The sequence below is a fragment of the Amphimedon queenslandica genome, unplaced genomic scaffold (genome assembly GCF_000090795.2).
Source record: "Amphimedon queenslandica unplaced genomic scaffold, v1.1 AMPQUscaffold_13500, whole genome shotgun sequence".
Lineage (NCBI taxonomy): Eukaryota > Metazoa > Porifera > Demospongiae > Haplosclerida > Niphatidae > Amphimedon > Amphimedon queenslandica.
Window position 1 is genome coordinate 36,493 of NW_003546264.1, and position 20,871 is coordinate 57,363.

General features: G+C 39.2%; 7 protein-coding genes across 9 annotated transcripts in view; 2 read left to right on the top strand and 5 right to left on the bottom strand.

The window, feature by feature from the left end:
• LOC100638163 (UPF0587 protein C1orf123 homolog) overlaps positions 1–431 on the top strand; it is a 2,923-nt gene extending 2,492 nt beyond the window's left edge. The window contains 3 exon segments of the mRNA XM_019993166.1: positions 2–79; positions 190–255; positions 307–431. Of these exon segments, the coding sequence (XP_019848725.1) occupies positions 2–79; positions 190–255; positions 307–384 (222 nt within the window). The 3' untranslated portion in view covers positions 385–431.
• Positions 366–1,623, bottom strand: LOC105316726 (lipoma HMGIC fusion partner-like 3 protein). Its single transcript, XM_011411846.2, has 2 exons — positions 736–1,623; positions 366–679 (listed from the first exon to the last, which is right to left on the bottom strand). Exons 1-2 carry the CDS (start codon positions 1,313–1,315, stop codon positions 453–455), a joined length of 807 nt encoding a protein of 268 aa, XP_011410148.1. The 5' UTR covers positions 1,316–1,623; the 3' UTR covers positions 366–452.
• Positions 1,624–1,733: 110 nt separating this feature from the next.
• LOC100638292 (beta-adrenergic receptor kinase 1) lies at positions 1,734–5,960 on the bottom strand. Its single transcript, XM_011411847.2, has 23 exons — positions 5,777–5,960; positions 5,644–5,720; positions 5,488–5,549; positions 5,212–5,313; positions 5,040–5,114; positions 4,915–4,976; positions 4,516–4,573; positions 4,365–4,456; positions 4,216–4,303; positions 4,090–4,171; positions 3,849–3,901; positions 3,716–3,793; positions 3,572–3,666; positions 3,413–3,520; positions 3,302–3,359; positions 3,131–3,231; positions 3,000–3,066; positions 2,853–2,948; positions 2,733–2,808; positions 2,594–2,674; positions 2,398–2,546; positions 2,216–2,350; positions 1,734–2,167 (listed from the first exon to the last, which is right to left on the bottom strand). The coding sequence occupies exons 1-23, from the start codon at positions 5,884–5,886 to the stop codon at positions 1,979–1,981; spliced, it is 2,094 nt and encodes a 697-aa protein (XP_011410149.1). The 5' UTR covers positions 5,887–5,960; the 3' UTR covers positions 1,734–1,978.
• A 341-nt stretch (positions 5,961–6,301) lies between these two features.
• Positions 6,302–8,359, bottom strand: LOC100638419 (peptidyl-prolyl cis-trans isomerase E-like). Its single transcript, XM_003384103.3, has 2 exons — positions 8,147–8,359; positions 6,302–7,165 (listed from the first exon to the last, which is right to left on the bottom strand). Exons 1-2 carry the CDS (start codon positions 8,328–8,330, stop codon positions 6,429–6,431), a joined length of 921 nt encoding a protein of 306 aa, XP_003384151.1. The 5' UTR covers positions 8,331–8,359; the 3' UTR covers positions 6,302–6,428.
• Positions 8,360–8,437: 78 nt separating this feature from the next.
• LOC100638545 (uncharacterized protein DDB_G0284459-like) lies at positions 8,438–15,045 on the top strand. 2 transcript variants are annotated; one of them, XM_011411829.2, is made up of 9 exons: positions 8,438–8,609; positions 8,865–8,906; positions 9,221–9,382; positions 9,525–9,590; positions 10,170–10,430; positions 10,837–13,419; positions 13,464–13,910; positions 14,823–14,904; positions 14,962–15,045. In XM_011411829.2, coding segments are annotated over exons 2-9 (3,639 nt in total). In that variant the 5' UTR covers positions 8,438–8,609; positions 8,865–8,870; the 3' UTR covers positions 14,964–15,045. The 2 variants fall into 2 exon arrangements, with proteins under 2 accessions (XP_011410131.1, XP_019848722.1); XM_019993163.1 differs by having other exon boundaries at positions 8,438–8,573.
• Positions 15,046–15,119: 74 nt separating this feature from the next.
• Positions 15,120–15,780, bottom strand: LOC100638674 (sterile alpha motif domain-containing protein 15-like). The gene is made up of 3 exons (XM_003384105.3): positions 15,659–15,780; positions 15,518–15,616; positions 15,120–15,439 (listed from the first exon to the last, which is right to left on the bottom strand). Exons 1-3 carry the CDS (start codon positions 15,776–15,778, stop codon positions 15,263–15,265), a joined length of 396 nt encoding a protein of 131 aa, XP_003384153.2. The 5' UTR covers positions 15,779–15,780; the 3' UTR covers positions 15,120–15,262.
• A 158-nt stretch (positions 15,781–15,938) lies between these two features.
• On the bottom strand, positions 15,939–20,744 carry LOC100638802 (carbohydrate-responsive element-binding protein-like). Of its 2 annotated transcripts, none has more exons than XM_019993167.1 (18): positions 20,576–20,744; positions 20,409–20,515; positions 20,271–20,350; positions 20,115–20,207; positions 19,951–19,998; positions 19,828–19,892; positions 19,741–19,772; positions 19,537–19,692; positions 19,267–19,482; positions 17,866–18,785; positions 17,767–17,820; positions 17,677–17,722; positions 17,555–17,631; positions 17,344–17,509; positions 17,108–17,259; positions 16,988–17,062; positions 16,243–16,372; positions 15,939–16,191 (listed from the first exon to the last, which is right to left on the bottom strand). In XM_019993167.1, the coding sequence occupies exons 1-18, from the start codon at positions 20,722–20,724 to the stop codon at positions 16,055–16,057; spliced, it is 2,703 nt and encodes a 900-aa protein (XP_019848726.1). In that variant the 5' UTR covers positions 20,725–20,744; the 3' UTR covers positions 15,939–16,054. The 2 variants fall into 2 exon arrangements, with proteins under 2 accessions (XP_019848726.1, XP_003384154.1); XM_003384106.3 differs by having other exon boundaries at positions 15,940–16,191; positions 17,311–17,509.
• Positions 20,745–20,871: the final 127 nt, after the last annotated feature.

Genomic DNA, 20,871 nt, shown 5'->3' on the forward strand with positions numbered 1-20,871 from the left:
GTTTGAAGATAATCTCCAGTTCAAGACAATAGTGGTATTTGATTGTAGAGGACTGGAACCAATTGACTTTGACCCAAGAGTAATCATAATATACTTTTAATGTGTTACTAATAATAGTAACATAATGCATAGTCTGTTACTAATATTAGTAACACCTATTAATAGTAACAATTATTTTTTCATTTGCAGTCTGGATTTACTGCCATTGGGATAGACAGTGGAACACCATTTACTGACATAGATCTGAACTCAAAAGTAAAGAACTTAAAATATAATAATAACAATAGTTACTATTATATTAAATAGGAATGGACAGAGTATGATGAGAAGGAAGGAGCACCAGTTTCAATATTTGAAGTGGAACATCAGTTTAAAAAATTATAAACTTCATAATAACAATAATGCAGTTATAATATCTAAAATCATGTCAAGAAGAGTGCATATGCAGTTTTTTAACAGCAGCCATAGGACTTCAACCCGTCGGCAATATTCATTGAGAATATTGCCAGAGGTGGCAAATAAAATGAGAGACTAACGACCACCATGGCCAACTGAGCACACCAACCAACGCTGCACTTTCCTCTGACATAATAATCTGCTTGAGTACCACAAAACTGACGAGCAAAATCAGAATGATATATAAGAGGAAAAAGAACCATCCCAGCAAGAAGAAACAGGCCTAATAATTCATAATGGATTTAATAATGTTGATGATGATGATTTGAAATAACTTACATGCAAATAGTTGCAGTACAAAAGCCACAAGGTATATGGACTTCTCCTTTATTCTGGGCTTACAATAAGCCACAATTCCAATAATGAGGGATAGCATTATAAGGCAAGTACCAACACCATAGCAGATACTACTAGTAAAGAGATAGACAATATCACTGAGATCAATACTGGCCAGATTTGTCCTGTTTGAAGGAGAGAACTCAGGATAGACGTAAAGAGAGCAAATTGGCTGCACACTGGAGTCCTGCCCTAGTCCTGGGGTGTAACACATGTAGAATAAACCTGTTTCAATGTTAATGGCCTGGAGTGAGGTGGTAGGTGAGTTGATAGTGGTCCATTGGGGGAATCCTGCGGCAACAACCAGACCAATGATGATTAAGAAAGTGCAGGCTAGCCAAGTTGTGGAGGCCACAGAGACCCCAGATACTGTCACTGGCCTTGGACGGAGCTTATGCGAGCTGCTGGAGTGAATGAGGTTCCTTGTACTCTCAGTGCGACTTGAAGCCATTGCCTTTGTTTCTAGATCTGGAGTAAACAAGGGCGGGGCTGGATCTTTGCAACTTAACTGAGCATAGCGCATGCGCAGAACTTATCCCCACCCCATAGTAACTATAGTAACCAGAGTCCCACCCACCGATTGATTAGACAGTAGGCACACACTGAAGTGAATGGATCAAGGATCGATGGTTGATGGATTCTAAGCCTCATGCCTCCTTTGTGTCGATAGGAGAGTTGGTGAGAAGAGGATGGCTCTCCTCTTTGGTTAGAGTAGTAGGTGTCAGCGGTGCTCTACACTCTGAGCAGGTCCTGTCCCTCTCTTATAAAGAGAATGAACTAATGATTGATATTTCCTCAGTGCAGCCATTCAAATACTCACCAGGAACTGTGTATCAGTTCATAGGGGAGGTGAAGAGGGGGCGGGGCCAGGGCCTCAGAGGAGAGGTGTGGCTTAAAGCTCATTGCTATCGTCTGATGGAGGGACTTGACCTTGAAATGTACCACAGAATACAGGACATAAGAACAAAATAAGAATAACAATCGTTCATAATAGTGCTGAAATACGGTTAAAAATAACATGAAAAAGTGTATGTGAAATTAACGAAAACAATAATAATAATAATTAATAATAAAAATTAATATTGACCAGGTCACTACACAATATAAAAACGGTCTGAACTACAATAAAGAGGTGTGGCTTCCCACATTCATTGTGATTATGGATGGGTTTGGTTTGAGCAACGACCTATAGAATGGGGACACTCCTGGTGTATCCAAGTTCCCGTGCCCTTCTTGCTGGACTGTCCGATATCTGTCTCCTCTGAATGAGTCCTCCATCTTCCAGTGCTATGGGGCCACTTGGGTCCTTCGTGGAGTCGTGTTTGTGTATAGCATCTCTGAGGAACCGGAACCACATCTGGTGCTCCAGCTGTGACTAAAGGACATTAATAATGTACAGATGAGACAATGGGAGCTAATGTACCTCAAACTTTATACATGTCTCTCTCCTTGTTCCTATTGGTTGGAGTCTTATGATGTCCGTTCCTTTGATCTGTTTTGATTCGACTAAAATTGAAGACTCCGTGAAACTTATTGAGACCAAACCTTTGCTCATCGACTAGAGTACAAGATGGACATTAACATCATCAAGTGATCAACTCTTACAGTAAAACTGTCTCCAATGTCCAACCTGTTTGGATAGAGTTTAAAATACTTCCTTTGCCAGTGGGTGAACATGGCAGCTGTTGATTGCTTGCTCCCATAGCCCTGGAGGAGAGAGTCATCAGTGAAGGATCCATCAGCAGTGTAGAATGCTATACAGCAATAAACCAGCATATTAATTAATTTATTTATTAATTACGTAATATTCCATTTTTGCTTTTTGATCGCTCCTTTCCTTCTTGCTTCTCCTTATCTTGATTCACTGAGTCAAACACACTCTCTGCAATGATAATAATTAATTAATAGTGGGCGGAGCATTAAAAATAAGCCACACCTACCCATCATTTCTGCCTGCCACCTGTCAGATACCACCACATTAAATCGACTGTACATCTTCTGATCTTCATCATTTAACTATACAGTATTACGTTATTAACTGATATTCCATTATTATATACTTTAACTCCTCTTGTCTCGTCAGAGTCAAAGGAGCCAATATCAAAAGCATCAGCTGCATTCACCTCACCTCTGGGTGGGATTAGGGGCGGGGCATACTGAAGGGAACACACTCTCAATAACTAGTCTATAACTATTAGATATATTACCTTTTTCTCCATCACATCGTCCCAGTTGAGATCAGAAAAGAACGGTAACTCTTTAATAGCATCAACCCTAAACAATAATTAATTAATTAATTAATTAATTAATTAATTATGTGCGTGGGTGTCAGTCTAACCCTGTATCCAGGCAGCCCAGTCTTTTAGTAGGGTCCTTTTCCAGCAGTCCAGTTAATAATTGAGAGACACCAGGAGAGAATGAGCTAGGCATAGTAACCTCCTACAACATACATTCACATAACATACATCACGATCACTGTATCTGTACTTGAGTACATGTACTGTCTTACCTTTGTGAGTGTGATCTGATCCACTTCATCTTTATTCTGTGACCTGAAGGGGCTGTGACTGAAAGAAAAGACAAGTAATGAGAAGAACCTGTACTGATCCTAATATCTTACCCACGGAGGAGCTTATAAAGGACACAACCAAGAGAGAACCAATCAGCACTTTTATCATAATGAACTCCTTTTTGAATAACCTCCGGGGCCATATACCCGTGGGTACCACTAGCAGACATACAATGAAGACATGAACATTAACATACGTGAGTCACTTACACACAGGAAGAAGGTTTCCGATCAGAGAACTCACAAGCCAGTCCAAGATCAGATAACCTTATGTGCCCGGCCTCATCCAACAGGACATTAGAGGGCTAAGGGGGAAGTGATTAATAATAATCCATTATTATTATTATTAATTACTTTAAGGTCCCGATAGACTATCAGCTGAGAATGAATGTGCTCAAGTGCCAGAATTAGTTCAGCTGCATAAAACCGAACCTAATTATAAATAATTAATGAAGTAATCAATCAATCAATCAATTAATTAAAGTACTTCTGCTTCGTTGAATACTCCATGTTGAGTCAAATGATAATGAAGATCACCTCCTAATTAATAATAATTAATAATAATTAATATGCAACATAAGAACTTGTATATGCATCAAAAATATGATAAAAATTGGAAATTTTCTGCTTTCCATTTTGGCAAAGTAAGGCCCAAGACCTTATACTATAGTACAGGGACTTTGGTCAGATTTTGGAGACGCTTTTAAAATTTATAAAAAAGAATTTACCATTCATTAGATCAAGAATGAAGCACAACTTCTCTGGAGTCTGAAAGGCATAATAAAGATTAACAACAAATGGACTGTTGACCTAATAGTGGATGAGTCAATTAATAATAGTCTATTAATAATTACTTTTGCCAGCATATTCCTTTCATTCAGTGCTAGCAGTTCTCCTCTCTTCACTTTAATCCTCTTCTTGTCGAGCAGTTTCATAGCAAACCTAACACCACCCACCCAGTGATCATAACTACCAATCTACAGTTAATGAGATGGTCCCTTACATTTTCCCAGAATCATCTTTCCGGCAACCAAACACTTCACCAAAACCTCCTCTACCAATGATACGATGAACATTGAAATCACTTAAACTTATCTGAATTAAATAAATAAATAAATAAATAAAATTAATAATAATAATAATTCATGACTTACTGTGTGAGGGACTGATAGTTCAATGTATTTCCATTGACAGTAACGAACATAATGGGAGCTAAAATAAATAATAATAATAATAATGATAATAATAATAATAATAATAATAATAATAATAATAATATAACGTGTGTGTATGTAAGAATTTACAAAAACAGGAAATTCCAGTTCTTTGTAATAAAATACAAACAAAATGAAGTACAACAGCTACTACTAATGTTATGCCAAAGACACTTGCCAACTAATTTAAAGCACACACACACACACACACACAGAGGTACAGCTGCTACTGTATTGTAGTATTCAAATAATGGAGAAGAGTAATTGATTAATAAATTAGATTATTAATAAAAATCAAAGAAATTCCACCAGATCACAACAATACACAAGTACATGTACCTGTGAATGAAGTCCTTCATGTATAGACCAGTCAACTCGTCATAAAGATACTCTTTAATCTCCTGTAGCAATGGAGGGAGGACCATTAACACATTCACGTGTAATGGATAGCCAATACTCCTTACCCCATATAATTTTGTTGAAACTTCATTTGCTTTTAACGATACTGTCACTTTATCCGTAATTTCTTTAGGAATTTTCTAAAATGAAAAAGGTGCATTAGATAAAAAATTGGCCACACCCACAAACAAGAGCCTACATGTCCCATAGCAACGAGGTTACCATGGCAACACTTACTGAGGACATTGCCAGCATGTCAGCATAAATGTATTTATCATAAATCTGTTTAGCTTTCTTTTGTCTACTAACAATGGAGGACGTCTTCTCGTAATCAAGAATCTGTAGAGAGAGAGAGAGAGAGAGAGAGAAGGAGGTTTTACAGTTTCCTGGAGTTGATGAAGGTCCAATGTTATTAAACACACAATTAACATGCCAGGGATATATTAATAATAATAAAACATTGAAAGAGGAAAATGGAGGTAGCCAAAGCAGTTGTAGTGTGTAAAGCCTTACCGCCTTTAGGAATGAATAAGTAACACACAATGGGGGAATGAACTTCTCAAGAAAATAAGTACCTGCCAGAGAAAGGGAGAGAGAGAGGGGGGAGGGAGGGAGGGGGAGAGTGATATTAATATAATATCCAGAGGCTTCCCTCTATATGTAGAGTACCCATTCTTTGCTTGTGTATTCTGTGAAAGTTGAGCTCATTCTTGAACGAGAGCCACTTGTGGACCACGTCATGGACACTAAAATAAGACACAGCAACTGAACTGTGGCATGGCTACTGATAATAATTCTGTACCTGTTGTCAGGCAGGACTATCTTCTTTAAAGTCTTTGCTCCAGGATTGCGGGACTTCTCTATCGTCATTAGGTAAGACACATCAGCCAGAACACTCTCCAGGTCAGCCATTATCAACTCAAGGAGAGAGAGAGTGTCTGTTCTCTGACTTGCTTCCCGACCTCTCCCAGTATAAGCTACTCTACACGTCACGTGACGTCACACATCCCAAGCTTAGGAATGAGAACTTGTTTCAATACAAACTAGTGTCTCATCATCCATCACAATATATTGAATGTTTCATTCCAATTTTCAATGACTATTTTCACTCAATTTTAGTTAAAGTTATTTACTTTTCACCCCACTGATTGCTATTGCTGGCTCTAAAGTGCTACCTTTAGTCCGGAATATATTAAACTAATGATCACTGGTTTCAAAAGGAGCAGCTCTATATTTGAGTAGAGTACAATACATGAAGAGTCAAAGTCAAGCAGTGACGGCTTCAAGGAACATTAGCAGATTAAGGAACTGCCATATTGGTTATCAATTGAAGTGGAATTGTTGAACTAAAATGATGAAATTATTAATAAACAAAGCCAAGGGCCACTGAACAAGTTTAAACAACAAAAGGGAAGCATACATCATAATCTAAATACATGTACATGTATTTGAGTTTATATTTCTCCACAGTTTGATATTACAACTGATCTACTTGTCTTCCCTGATTGGGTTCCGGCTCTTTCCATTTCCCTAACAACATCCAATCCTTCAATAACCTGCCCAAACACCACATGTTTACCATCCAGCCAGCCGGTCTTATCCAGGGTTATGAAGAACTGAGACCCGTTGGTATTAGGACCTGAATTAGCCATTGACAATAGACCAGGTTTGGTGTGCTTTAATTGGAAATTCTCATCGTCAAACTTGTTACCATAAATAGATTTACCGCCTGTCCCGTTTCGATTGGTAAAGTCTCCACCTTGACACATGAACTTTGGTATTATTCTATGAAATGGACACCCTTTAAACCCGTATCCCTTTTCTCCCGTACAAAGCATACGAAAGTTTTCAGCAGTCCGAGGTACAATGTCTGAGTGTAGCTCCATCACAATACGACCAGCAGAAGATTGACCAATCAGAATATCAAAATAGACACGAGGTTTAGCATGTTTCTTGGTGGGAGGCTCCCCTTCCTCCCCTTCAGCCCCGCCCTTCTCTCCCTCAGCCACGCCCTTCTCTTCCTCTCTCTCTTCCAGTGTCTTCCCCACGTATGTCTTGATCCAGGTATCCTCTGACCAGACTGGCCTTGAACTGCCCTCTTTCAGCATCTTGGGTCTCGCTATGTTCACTCGGATTGTACGTCCGAATATTTCAGAATTATCCATATTATCAATAGCAGCAGCTGCATCCTCTAGAATAAACAACAATAACAAAAATAATATTAAAAATAATAATAATAATAAAATAATAATAATAATAAAATAATAATAATAATAATAATAATAATAATAATAATAATAATAATAATAATAATAATGTTAATGAGTAATAGCAAGATAAGGTGGTAATAAATGTAAATGGTCCCCATAGACACAACACAATTGATGACACACACTCACTCACAAACTGTTACTACTGTAGTGTATGGATCAGATTAAATGTGTCATAAAGAGAGAGGGAGAGAGAGAGAGAGAAAATGGTAGGAAATGAAGAGAGCAGGTTTCATTAGACTGATATGGTCAGAATTTGGAACAAGAAGTTGTAAAGAACAAGAGTTCAAAGGCACATCATTATAATTAGATAACAGAAGAATGTACAACTGCAGGACATCACGTATACTGGTATAGTTCCATATTTACTCTTACTATCGTAAACTTGGCCAAGGACCAATAGATATACATGTACATCTATTACTAGTACATGATGTATTATTAGTACATGATGTATTATTAGTACATGATGTATTATTAGTACATGATGTATTATTAGTACATGATGTATTATTAGTACATGATGTATTATTAGTACATGATGTATTATTAGTACTTGATGTATTATTAGTACATGATGTATTATTAGTACATGATGTATTATTAGTACATGATGTATTATTAGTACATGATGTATTATTAGTACTTGATGTATTATTAGTACTTGATGTATTATTAGTACTTGTAAACATAAACAAAGGAAATTACAATAATGGAACATAAACAAACAAACACTGAGGAATAATCATATTGTGGGAGGGGCTAAAATTCCCTTTTTCAAAATTTCATTGTGTTCATATAATTAGAAAATACAAATCCTTGTGCAACAGCCTCTTAGCATTACATTAATAATAATACTAACATGATGCTAGCTAATGTAGCAATGCTGTTAATAACTTTACCAGTTGCTTCAAACTCCACAAAAGCAAACCCTCTGTGCTTCTGGGAGGAGTAGTCCAGAGGAATGCTAATGTCCACAATATCACCAAAAGGAATAAAGGCAGAATGGAGTATCTTTTCATTGACCTCTTCCGATAAGCCGCCAACGTATAAAACACGTTTGTTAGCTTGAGCAATGGTAGCCATTTTATTGTTAATAACGTAAACCACACCCATGGAATTCCCGGATACTTTAATTGTACAATCTCCGTTTAGATTCTGGTTATTATTAGTAAAGTTTCCGTATAGTTTCCTACTAGACCACGCCCACGCATAGACTGCCTGCTCCTGCAGAGATAGAGATAGAGGGAAGAAAGGTGAAGTGATAAAGAGAGAGAAGGTTCCCTTTCTGTCAGCTCTTCTCTCTACTCCTGGACACTAATAGCTCAGGTCTCTCAATCTAATCCTCTCCTTCTCTTTCTTGAGGTATTTCTGCTCACAATAAACAGCTACACGCTTGCCATCTTCACCTGTCATTGGCTAATGTACAGCTTACGGTGTATGCCTCCAGTAGCCTTCTGTTCAATTGATACCTTCTTTTGAGCTGTTACCCGCCACTCTCTTAGCTCAAGCCTCTTGTCCTTTGTTTATTTATCATCTTGTGAAGATAATACTTGTTTATTGATAAACATAACATTGAGCTAATCATAATTTTATTTTATTATGACCTTTCTCTTCTAGATTACAATGGACTCTGATGACACTAAAGAGAATGGACCACAGGTACTGCTCTATGACTCATACACTAGTTTATATTCTACAGCTTCTCATGTACAACAGTATATGCTGTACATCAATACATTAACATCATCATCATCATCATTATTATTAATATGGCCATACATTACTTTACTTTAAATGGTCAAACCTTGTGATCACTATTAATCATTCTACTGATGCCTTCAATAGTTATTAGTAGTTATTACAAGGTAGCAGCTGCACTGTATTTGAATTAATTACAGGTGTGGTGATGTGTGTGTGTGTCTGATAAGATGTAGTACAATTGTTATTTTAAACTATTAATTATATTTATTTAGTCTAAGAAGCCTCCGGTTGTTCAACCTAAGCCCAAACCACGCCCAGGGTCTGCCCCTCGTACTGTTAGGGTAACACCCTCCATCACTGACCTTGGGAAGAAACCTTCTCTGACTTCAAACGGATCGAAACATGAAGAGCCCAACGACGAGGAGACTGAAAATGTAAGTTTGATAATACTAACTGCATGATAACCTGTGTACAGTGTACAGACATGTACGTACTCACCCTCCCTCTTTCTCCCCCCCCTCTCTCCCTCTCCCCCCCCTCTCTCTCTCCTACTCTCTCCCTCCCTCCCTCCTCTAGGTTGATGATATTGAGCTTAATCCTGAGAGTTTGGCACAATTCAGTAAAATAGATTTTGATGCTGTGGTAAGTCAAAGGGAGAGAGAGGAGTTTGCAGTAATGTCAGACTGTCAGTAGTGTACATGTACATGTACATGGTTCAAGAGGTAGTAATTTGTAATATGAGAAGAGAAAATGGCTGCCTTGTAAAGATATCCCGTTACTTATATTCTTTAAACTTGTTTTAATTATTAAACACAACCTTAGCTTGTAGTGACAGTACATGTATCAATAAAGCCATTATGACCTAGTGTCTGGTTGTAAACAGGTTGACTCTCCTTCTTTGATCCGTTACACTCACTGAATAATGACAAGTAGACTAGTAGGAGGTTCCTTAATGACAATAGATTGTGTATTATGTACATGTACATGTACATGATCAATGACTGGAGTGTGTGTGTGTGTGGATATGAAGTTGTTGTGTTTATTCACTTCATGTCCTCATGTGTGTACTAGTACATTAATTCATGTACTGCTGAGAATTGAACCGTCACCATTGCGTGACACACTAACAATAATAATGTGAATAGAAGCTGATGGATCTGTTTGTTTGTGTTGCTTCATAATCAGATCCATATGTAATTAATAAACATTATATCTCCCTAGCAACGCTATTCAATGCTGGACACAGCTGCCCAGAGACAGAAAGCTTACCTCGGCCACGGGAAAGGACTCCAGCAAAGGAGGCTCCCTGGGCACCTGGCTCACAAGGTTGGAGATGATTATTATGAAAAGAGAAAGTCGTACGACCCCAAAGTCCTCCTGGAGGCCTCATCTCATGACTTCACCAGTAGGAACAGGAGCATCACTAGTGCTGCCATCATAGAGAGTAGCCCTCCGCAGAGCGAGGAAGAGAGAGAGAAACAGGTAAAGGAACCCTCTGACTTTCTTGTGACTGATGACACCATTGTTTGTTAGTTTAATGACTTGTTTTGATTCATACACTCCATTCATTATGATACATTTACTGTAGTACATGTGTGTATATTAAAGTCTGATCAATATTGTTAATACAATAATGATACAGTGCATCAACCACCTTCAGTACATCTACCAATATTAATAATGATTAGTTCAGCACTTACAGTACATCATAATATGCAGCTTACTGTAGCTATAATACCAGTAACTCTACTCCTCTTAATGTAAGTACACCAATACAGCACATGTAACATGATTATTGACATTTTTTGAATTAATGAGATATTTTTATGTACATTTTATAGTAATATACATTATTATTATTATTATTATTATTATTTTATTTCTTTAGATATTAGCAAAGGTGGGTGTGCCTCAGGGTGGGGCTATATCAGGCCTGGCCCAGTTGTTCAAGAAGAACTCTAAGCTATCCCGTAGTGCCAGCAGTGGCAGTAAGGACAGGCTGGAGGGGCCCCCTGCCGTAAAAGCTAAACCGAATAAGAAATCTTCAAATACAAGTTCACCTGACATGTCACGCTTAAGAAATGTTGAAGCCTCTCCTCGTTCATCATTCAAGTTCTTTAAGAAGAAGAAGGGGCGGAATCAAGATGGAGATGATATCAGTCAACGTTCGGTCGATGACCTTCAGTCAGAGACCTCCAGCCTCTCCAGCATGAGCAGGATATCAATCAAAGAAGAAGAAGGAGACAAGGCAGAGTCTCCCAGCCATGAGCCAGCCACTTCTCCTCAGCACTCATCATCACCACGGCAACCAGTATCTATTGAAACCACTCCCAGTCGACCAGACCCATCTCCTCTTGGAGTGACGTTACGGAGCCCAAAGGAAGGGAATAGTAGCAGCAGCCGCGTTGACTCACTTCTGTTTAAGGAAGAGGTTCCATCATTGTTTAATGATGACTCGATGCTGCTCGACAGTGAACTGACTAGCTTGTTGGATAAAACAAAAACTGATTTTACGAGCAAAGAAAAGAAGCAGGAGGAGCAAAAGGAAGAAGAGAAAGAGAAAGAGAGAGTAGCTCCACCCTCTGCTAGCAGGTCTACTGGGCCTGCTGGGTCTATTGAGGTATCAAAGTTGGGAGGGCCGGAGAAGCCGTTAAGAAAGACTCGCTCTTCAAAAGTGAATGTATCAGCTTATGATAGAGCAGCAGCTGATGCTATAAGGAATGTGAAGGAGAGAGAGAAAGAGAGAGAGAAGGAGAGAGAGGAAGAGAAGAAAAAGAAGGATAAAGATAGACTAGTCCTTTTTGAAGATGAGACAGAGTCCAGAAATAAGATGGAGGAAAAGAAAGAAGACAAGATGCCATCAGCAAAAGACAAAGCCAAATCACTTTTTGACGATGACCTGTTCCAAGACATCAAAGAGAAGGAGAAAGAGAAGAAGCCGACAGCTGCCAGCCTGTTTGATGAAGATCTGTTTGAAGAGAAGCCACTTACAGCAGCTCCTACTGACACTAAAGAACCTCCAAAAGAGCCTGAGCCTAGCAAAGACATAAAGTCAATCATTGGAAGAAGAGAGAAGTCACCATTATCACCAAAAAGAGACACATCAGCAAAGAAAGATGACAAGGGAAGTAGCTCATTGTTTGGAGATGATGACAAGTTTGGCAGTAAAATAACTGGATCACCATCTTTTGGACGGAGGAAGATCGAGAACAAGTTACCAATTGGAGCAGCAGCAAAACTAGTGACGGCCACTGAAGACCCACTGAGTGATAATACAGTGACCACACCTACTGATAAACTAACCACACCCACTGATAAACTGACCACACCTACTCCAGTTAGTCCTAAAGCTAAGAAACTCCCTCCTAAGCCAAAACCAAAGCGAATTAACGTACCATTGTCCCCGGCCAGTGTCTCACCTGTGTCACCATTGTCACCAGCTGACAAGAACCATAAACTCACTGAAGACAAGGGGTCCGGTTTTGACAAGGGGTCTGAAGCAGAGAAAGGAGATAAAATTTCTGAAGCAGGAAAGAGTTTTGATACAGATAAGGGGTCCAGTACAGATAAGGGGTCCAATACAGATAAGGAGTTCAGTACAGATAAGGGGTCCGGTACAGACAAGGGGTCCAGTACAGATAAGGGGTCTGGTACAGATAAGGAGTTCAGTACAGATAAGGGGTCTGGTACAGATAAGGGGTCGAAGAGATCCAGTACTGATAGGGGGTCAGGTACAGATAAAGGGCCTGAATCAGACAAAATTTCTGATTCAACCAGCAGTTTTAAAGATGACAAGAGTTCTGAATCAAATAAAAATTCTGAATCAAGCAGCAAGGTGACCAGTACAGATAAGGGGTCTGGTGCAGATAAGGGGTCTGGATCAAGCAAAGTTAGTTTAGATGATTCTAAAGATAAGCGTTCTGAGACACAAAATAAAAAAGAGGAGGATGTCCCAGCCTGGAAGAAGCGTCTTGAGGAGAGACGAAGACAAAAAGAAGAAAAGGAAGAGGAGGAGGAAGTGCCAGCTTGGAAGAGACGACTGGAGGAGAGACGGAAGCAAAGAGAAGCTGAAGGGAAGCAGCAGGAGAAGAAAGAAGAGATACCATCATGGAAGAAAAGAGCTGAAGAAAGAAGAATGGAAAGAGAGAGAGAGGAAGAGGAGAAGAAATTAGGAGGAGGAGGAGGAGCTGGTGGTAAAACAAAAGAGAAAACAACTTCAGGAGGTGAGGAGAAGAAGACTGAGAAAAAGGAAGAGAAGAAAATGGAGGATAGTAAGAAGAAAAATGAAGATGAAGAAATGCCTCCATGGAAGAAAAGGCTAGAGGAGAGAAGGAGACAGAGAGAGGGAGAGACAACAGCAGCTGCCACTGGAGGCAGTTCAAAGAAAGAAGAAGTACCAAGTGCTACTACCAGCAGCAGCAGTAAGAATAAACCAGGAGAAATGAAACAAGACAAAGAATCAGAAAATGAAGTAATAGATATTGTGTTGTAGTTGTTGTTATTTATTAATTACAGGAGGACAGTGTCCCTGGTTGGAAGAAGAGGCTGGAAGAGAGGAAGAAACTGAAGGAGGCAACTAAACCAGGAGGAGCTGATAAAGAGACTCTCACTAGCAAAGAAGAAGCTAGACCTAGCGATACAACACAAGACAAGATCAAACCAAAGGAGAAACCTAAACCCTCTCCTGTATCAATAACACCTCTTACCAAAGAAGAGGATAATAAAACCACACCCAAATCAGCCACACCTAAATCAGCCACTCCCATTGATAAGGAGATGTCCCCAACAGATATTGACCCGTCGCTCCCTCAATGGAAGAAAGACCTCATTCTTAAGAGACGACTTGGAGGGGGACCACCTCCGTCACCAAGGAAACAGTTGCCTAGCGACAGTGAGAAGAAGGGAGAGGGTGGAGTCCCAGCTTGGAAGAAAGAATTATTAGCAAAAAGAAAAGACACTGAGGTACATGTCTGTACACTGCTGTATAGTGTAATAACTACTGTAGTACAGTGTGTGCTCTTTGTAGTACTATTGTATTGTAGTGCTAAACTCCCTCTACTATAGTACATGGTCTCGGGCCAAAATGGAAAGTAGAGAATTCTCCATTTTTATTACATTTTCTGATGCATATACATGTACATGTTCTTATGTTGTGTAGAAAGTTTGAGCTGATTCTGATCAAAATTGGATTTTTTACGAATTTTTTAAATTGCTCCAAAATCGGACAAAAGTCCCTGTACTATAGTACATGGTCTCGGGCCAAAATTTGCCAAAAATGGAAAGTAGAGAATTCTTGATTTTTATTACATTTCCTGATGCATATACATGTTCTTATGTTGTGTAGAAAGTTTGAGCTGATTCCAATCAAAATTGGATTTTTTACAAATTTTTTAAATTGCTCCAAAATCGGACAAAAGTCCCTGTACTATAGTACATGATCTCGGGCCAAATTTTGCCAGAAATGGAAAGTAGAGAATTCTCCATTTTTATTACATTTTCTGATACATATACATGTTCTTATGTTGTGTAGAAAGTTTCAACTGATTCCGATCAAAATTGAATTTTTTACGAATTTTTTAAATTGCTCCAAAATCGGACAAAAGTCCCTGTACTATAGTACATGGTCTCGGGCCAAAATTTGCCAAAAATGGAAAGTAAAGAATTCTCCATTTTTATTACATTTTCTGATACATATACATGTTCTGATATTGTGTAGAAAGTTTCAACTGATTCCAATCAAAATTGGATTTTTTACGAATTTTTTAAATTGCTCCAAAATCGGACAAAAGTCCCTGTACTATAGTACAGGGATTTTGGCCAAATTTTCCAAAAATGAAAGTAAAAGGATTCTCCATTTTTGCACTTCTATTTAAGGTTTCATCTCCTATCAAGAAAGGAACAAGTGAAAAGGAAGTCCCAAATTTCATGAAAGAATTTCAAATGAAAAAACGAACATGTAAGAATGGGTCATGTGTTCTAAAAATAGTATCAATTCTTTCTCTTTTATTTTTAGAGTATTCTCATTCTATTGTACATGCATTGTTCTGGTCTTCATTCTCTAGTATTATAATAATGTTGCTCTGTTTTTACCAGTCAAGCTAGTTTGGAACAACTCCTCCTCCTCCTCTGTATCTGTTGCTACCTCCTTTCCCTCCCTCTCCCTCCCTCTTGCTGTCAGTGGTTAATATTCACAATTATTATCATGCTATTACTATTATTATTATTATGATTATTATTATAGTGGAGAATATGTTTGTTGTTTATTTTTGTTTACATCCTTTGTTGTTTTATTTTTATGATACAATAATTATTAATTAATCAATAGATTTGTTCATGGCTGTAGGTTTGAATGTTAACTCATCGCTATGGCGGCCAGACTTACTCTTTCTCTCGAGAAAGAGGTGCAGTTCGCTGGCTGGAGGTAATGAGATGCTTTTGTTCCAACAAGGGTCCTCAATATGGAGCAAGTCTCTTACCTCTTTTGATATTACCTGTGTGTGGGTAAAAGAACACCTGCTCAATCAAGACTGCATACATTATTAATAGCAATCTCTCTTCTCTCTCCTTACTTGAATGTCCTTCCAGTCAGTGATCCCAATCTTTGGAAGGTTGGACGAGTTGATCCAGATGAGCTTCCTTCCCGTTATGATGTTGCTTGTAAAGCACTCCTGCCGTTACTAATGATAATAATACTTATAATACTCCTCTACCTTGTATTGAGGGTAACCTAGCGATCCGATCCACTCAGCTACGTCTTTGGCACTCCATTTTAAGCAATAAGGAACATCCTGACCAGCCGCCATCTTGTTGTTATGTAATTTGGTAGCCATAGATACTGTAACCATGGAAACAGTAAAATGAGGTGCCACTTCTTCCAATTGGAACTATTATCATTAATTTTATTAATAAATCAAAAATATTCTCAAAATAGAATTAGCAACAACACTTGTTACATGTAAAAATAATAACAATACTATAAACAGCAACAAATAATAATAATAATAATAATAATAATAATAATAATAATAATAATAACAATCATGATGATACAGCAGATTATTGTGAGTGTGTAGAGTACATGAATAGTTCAGTAAGAGGGCAGACTCTCATCTCTTGGCTTCACTCTGAGCTCCAGCTGGGTGAACAGGAGCTGATCCATACTGACTCAACTGCTCCGGGAGTTTACTCGGATCAGACAATATTGTGGTCTTAACACTGAGCTCTTTCAAACTGCTCATGACAACTAAACAAATGAATAACTAAAACAATGTGACACCATTCAATAGTGTTGTACCAGGTCTGAGGGCGGGGAGGCTGCAGTTCTGATCGCACCAGGAGAGGACAGACTGACATAAAACCTCTGGACTAGCACTAGATACGCTGCTATTGTAGGACTCGAACAAATGCTGTAATATTATACTGTACTGATAATTAGAAACAGTGAGTTAAGGAGGAGAATTGTAAGTTAAAAATGACATTTGGCAACTTTAAAAATTTGTAAAAAATCCAATTTTGATCGGAATTAGTTTAAACTTTCTACACAACATAAGAACATGTATATGTATCAGAAAATGTAATAAAAATGGAGAATTCTCTACTTTCCATTTTTGGCAAAATTTGGCCCGAGACCATGTACTATAGTACAGGGACTTTTGTCCGATTTTGGAGCAATTTAAAAAATTTGTAAAAAATCCAATTTTGATTGGAATCAGCTCAAACTTTCTACACAACATAAGAACATGTATATGTATCAGAAAATGTAATAAAAATGGAGAATTCTCTACTTTCCATTTTTGGCAAAATTTGGCCCGAGACCATGTACTATAGTACAGGGACTTTTGTCCGATTTTGAAGCAACTTAAAAAATTCGTAAAAAATCCAATTTTGATCAGAATTAATTCAAACTTTCTACACAACATAAAAACATGTATATGTATCAGAAAATGTAATAAAATCAAGAACTCTATATGCTTTTCTTTCATATCGTAACATCAGCCAATCTTAATTAAAGCCACACCCAGTAATTAACAAGAGGATACTATCCAGAACTTATAGTTTTGATTGGTTCTTTGTTGCACGTATTCCTTAAAGTGCTGTCTGTTCTCTTCATTTCTCTATAAAAATGCAATAAAGCTCCAGCCCCTGACCCCACCCCTCACCTGTCGTGTTGTGACTAATACTCCAGATGCAGGTAGCTGTTGCTGACAAGAAGTGATTAATTGATTCAAATTTGATATTTCTTCTTTTAACTGGTCAATTCTTTTCTCTCTGGCATCCCTCTCTGTGTGTTTGCTCTCCAAATACTCGATTGCTAAATAAATAATTATTACTAACATTTATTTATTCAGTTATTATTAATTACTTTTTTCCAGAAGTACAGCCTTGCTCACTTTACCTGAGGGGTGCTGTGTTGGGTTGATTACTAAACTTTGGAGCTGCTCAAACCCGTTCTTAATACTGCCACGCCTCTTTTGCTCAGCTGTGATATGAGACTGTCGTCTCAACTCTTGATACATCTTCTTCTCATCTGGCGTCAAGTTACGAGCATTTTTAAACTTCTTCTACAAGAAACTAGTCATTTATCATAAACTATAATAAATACCCACCAATAGAGCAGGTGACACGCCCCCTGCGTTCTCATGTATGTCTGGAGATCTAGTCCGGTAACTAGCGCCTCCTCCTTCTATAAATAGATCAGGTCACATGAGAGTCACCTGACTATACTTACCGCTAGTGGGTGGGGCACTATAAGGTGATACTGAGGGTGAGCAAGCCTGAGGTATTAATAATTATTAATAAATTAATCGGCTCCGCCTACCTGAGCTGCAGCTGCCATTAAGAGACGACTTTGAAAGTCACTAACGCCGGAAGCCTGTTAAACTGTTAATAACTATTAATATAACTAGGTCACACCCACCTTTACTAACTGAGAAGGTGTTGAAGTTTGAACTGGTTCAGTTGCCATGGACTGCAGGTCCAATGATGATTGCTGAGGTGATACCAGTTCCTGTTTAACAATAAGGGGTGGAGCCACGTTGCTAGGTGGGTCCCTCTGAGACCTCTTTGAGCCATCGTGTGTTAATATTGATTTAAGAATCTGGACCGAGGCAGGGTTGGACAGTACAGCAGCTAGGTCCTTCTGCTGCTGTTGTGTTGGTTGTTCACCTGATTCAGAGACGTACTGCTCCAGTAACAGTAGATACTGCTGTGATGCTATGGACTGTTGCTTCTCAATCTCTCTTATCTGCTCCAGCTGCTCCTCCTCAAGTCGTTTCATCTGTTCCGCTATCAACTGCATGTTGGGCTCAACACTTCCTTTGGAGTAGGTGGGGCTAGTTCCAGTAGCCACACCCCTCACCTCCTCCCCTAGTCTGTACTGTGGTCCAGTACGAGGGTAAGATGAAGGCTCACACTGTTGCTGCTGCTGCTGTTGTATATAGAGTGATGGCTCAGGGTACGTGTTGTATAAAGACAAGAGCTCTGATGATTGGGGCGTAGTCACTGGTGGGTGTGGCCCCGTATCATACATAATTGAAGAGGGTGGGGCCTCATCTGTTGTGAAAAGAGGTGTGGGTTTAGTCATGATACTAGTTTGATATGACAGCTTAGGCTGTGGGTGGAGACTGGGATGGGTGTGGCCAGGCCCTAGGTCCATGGACTCTGAATCAGGTCTCAGACCAACCTCTTGATGAGTAGGAGCTACTGGAGGATTGAGAAACCCCGAGGGATTAATGTGGTACTCATTAATGGGCGGGGCTCCAACTGCCCCGCCCACTCCATAGGGAGACCTCATTGGTTGATAAGAACCGGTTCTACTGACCTCTTCTGGAATAGGATCTAATTAATAATAATTAATAAACAAGTATTATTATTATTCATTATTATTACCAAGAGTATATAATACTTAAAGAGAGTATCGAATGGCCCTATACAAGCTGCTGCATGAGGGCGTATTTGCTCAAAGTCACAATCCGCATACTCCAGTATACTTTATCAATGAATATAATTATCGCGTAGACATTGAGTTGCCATTGTCACGAGTTGGCAAGTGCTTGGGGCACAAACTCCTGGATACTAGCAGCACTGCCTTTGTAGTTCATCTTTCCAGCCTTCTTTCGAGCTCCTTTCTCGTATTGGAAGAGATTGCCAAGTTTTAAAAAGCTAAGGGCCAGATAATGTTGCCACATGGTGGATCACGTGATATGGTAAGTATACTGGAGTATGCGGATTGTGACTTTGAGCAAATACGCCCTCATGCAGTAGTCTTCTATAGGGCCGTTCGATACTCTCTTTATATATTATGTACTCTTGTTATTACCCATTGTCTTGTTGGGTGGAGTCATGAATGTCATTGAACTCCCGTAATTAATATCAGATTGATTCCTGTACTGGGCGGGGCCAGTATCAGACATTAAGTACATGTTGCTAGGAGACACTCCTTGAGAAGGCGGGGCCATACTGGGCGGAGTGTTACCAGCAAAAGGCGGTACCGATCCAGCCCTCATGCCCGTGCCATTGAATGATGGAAATATCACTAAAAGTAATTATCATAATTATTAATAGATGTGGCTCCTCCCCTCCCTAATACCTTCCATTGGTTCCAGGTGGTCCAACAGATCGTCCAGTGTTGGGTTTAGCATGTCAAGATTTGGTTGTAACATTTCAGCCGACTCCACTAAAGGCCTCATGTAGGTTCTCTCATCTCCAGGACGAGGGATTACGTTCATAAAAAGATCAGGAAAATCTATAAAGAATGATTGGTAAGCCCCACCCATCAACCATACCCTCTCACCTTCCAGTCCTTGCAACAAAGTGTTTGAAAACCTATCAATAGTAACAAGTACATGTACATGCACCTGTATAAACGGGTTTTAATTACCTGTTAGTCGTGTTACTTAAGTCGGCTTGCACTGCAATGTCTCCCCCTGCCTGTCCTTCCTGTTGCTACAAGTGACGAGGATAAAGAGTGTGATTAGGAGGTGTGGTTAGGGGTGTGGCTAACCTGTGCATTACCAGTGTTTGCTGGTATCCTCTTGATGTTTGACCACGCCTACAATAAACCACAAATTCTAATTGTTTGTCTTAAATTGAAGAGGAAAGAATTACAGGTACATGTACACATTATGGTACAGCTGATTCCCCCACCAGCTGTATAGGCATCCTTACATTTTTCTTCTTATAAAAGAGGCGCCATTTTCTATATTCATTAGCGACAGCCTGTCTTGTTCTCTTCCAATACTTTCCCTCGATCACGACACTCTAATAATTAGAAACAAACGTAACGTGTACAGTACCACATAAAGTGCTCTAATATACACAGACCTGTGGGTTCTTGTGTGAGGCCACGTCTATTTCTGGGTCTACGGCAAACTTGCAAAACTTTGGCTTACAACCTTTTTGAACTAAAGAAGAAGAGAATATGTAGAGGTACAGGTACATACATAAGGTAAAGGAGCTAACACTGAATGTGCCATGATCTCCATATTCCATTGCTCAGTCGTATCTGGTCATTCTTCAAGAGCTGCATGTGACGGTAATGCTTCCACTGGGGGTTTCCCAGCACTCCTCTACACATCCACCATCAGACAACATGTAATGACATTGAGCACCATGTATAGTACACGTACCTGCACTCTACTGTTAGTTTTTGAAAGAGGTTGGCCAGTGAGAGGTCGAGGGAGACGGCAGCCAAACTGTCCCTCCCTCCAAACCTAAAACTCTTGGAATAGTTAGTGAAATCATATCCTTTAGAAGGGACTTCTCGCTGGACCTCCATTGAAAGAGAGGAGAGGATCAAGAGAACTAGGTAGCAGGAAACAGAGGAGTAGAAAGAAAGAGAATCATCATTCAGAACCAAACAGGCAAACACCTTCCCCAATCTCCTGCTCGTGATAGGGTGTGTCTGGAGGCGTGGCTTATTGTG

Bases quoted from the DNA above. Each gene is read 5' to 3' on its own strand.
- LOC100638419 (XM_003384103.3), bottom strand. From the start codon at position 8,330: ATGGCTACCATTGCTCAAGCTAACAAACGTGTTTTATACGTTGGCGGC. The intron at 7,166-8,146 runs GTAAAGTTATTA...TGTTTATTCTAG, and splicing joins TGTGGAGTTTGAAGCAACTG to AGGATGCAGCTGCTGCTATT.
- LOC100638674 (XM_003384105.3), bottom strand. From the start codon at position 15,778: ATGGCTACCAAATTACATAACAACAAGATGGCGGCTGGTCAGGATGTT. The intron at 15,617-15,658 runs GTAGAGGAGTAT...TAGTAACGGCAG, and splicing joins TAGGTTACCCTCAATACAAG to GAGTGCTTTACAAGCAACAT. The intron at 15,440-15,517 runs GTAAGGAGAGAG...ACCCACACACAG, and splicing joins CTGACTGGAAGGACATTCAA to GTAATATCAAAAGAGGTAAG.
- LOC105316726 (XM_011411846.2), bottom strand. From the start codon at position 1,315: ATGCGCTATGCTCAGTTAAGTTGCAAAGATCCAGCCCCGCCCTTGTTT. The intron at 680-735 runs GTAAGTTATTTC...ATGAATTATTAG, and splicing joins TGTACTGCAACTATTTGCAT to GCCTGTTTCTTCTTGCTGGG.
- LOC100638545 (XM_011411829.2), top strand. From the start codon at position 8,871: ATGGACTCTGATGACACTAAAGAGAATGGACCACAG. The intron at 9,383-9,524 runs GTAAGTTTGATA...TCCCTCCTCTAG, and splicing joins ACGACGAGGAGACTGAAAAT to GTTGATGATATTGAGCTTAA. The intron at 9,591-10,169 runs GTAAGTCAAAGG...ATATCTCCCTAG, and splicing joins AAATAGATTTTGATGCTGTG to CAACGCTATTCAATGCTGGA.
- LOC100638802 (XM_003384106.3), bottom strand. From the start codon at position 20,724: ATGGAGGTCCAGCGAGAAGTCCCTTCTAAAGGATATGATTTCACTAAC. The intron at 20,351-20,408 runs GTTAGCTCCTTT...CTTCTTCTTTAG, and splicing joins GAGATCATGGCACATTCAGT to TTCAAAAAGGTTGTAAGCCA. The intron at 16,192-16,242 runs GTACAACACTAT...TCATTTGTTTAG, and splicing joins CCTCCCCGCCCTCAGACCTG to TTGTCATGAGCAGTTTGAAA.
- LOC100638292 (XM_011411847.2), bottom strand. From the start codon at position 5,886: ATGGCTGACCTGGAGAGTGTTCTGGCTGATGTGTCTTACCTAATGACG. The intron at 4,304-4,364 runs GTAAGGGACCAT...GGGTGGTGTTAG, and splicing joins AAAGATGATTCTGGGAAAAT to GTTTGCTATGAAACTGCTCG. The intron at 3,521-3,571 runs GTAAGTGACTCA...TATGTCTGCTAG, and splicing joins CGGAAACCTTCTTCCTGTGT to TGGTACCCACGGGTATATGG.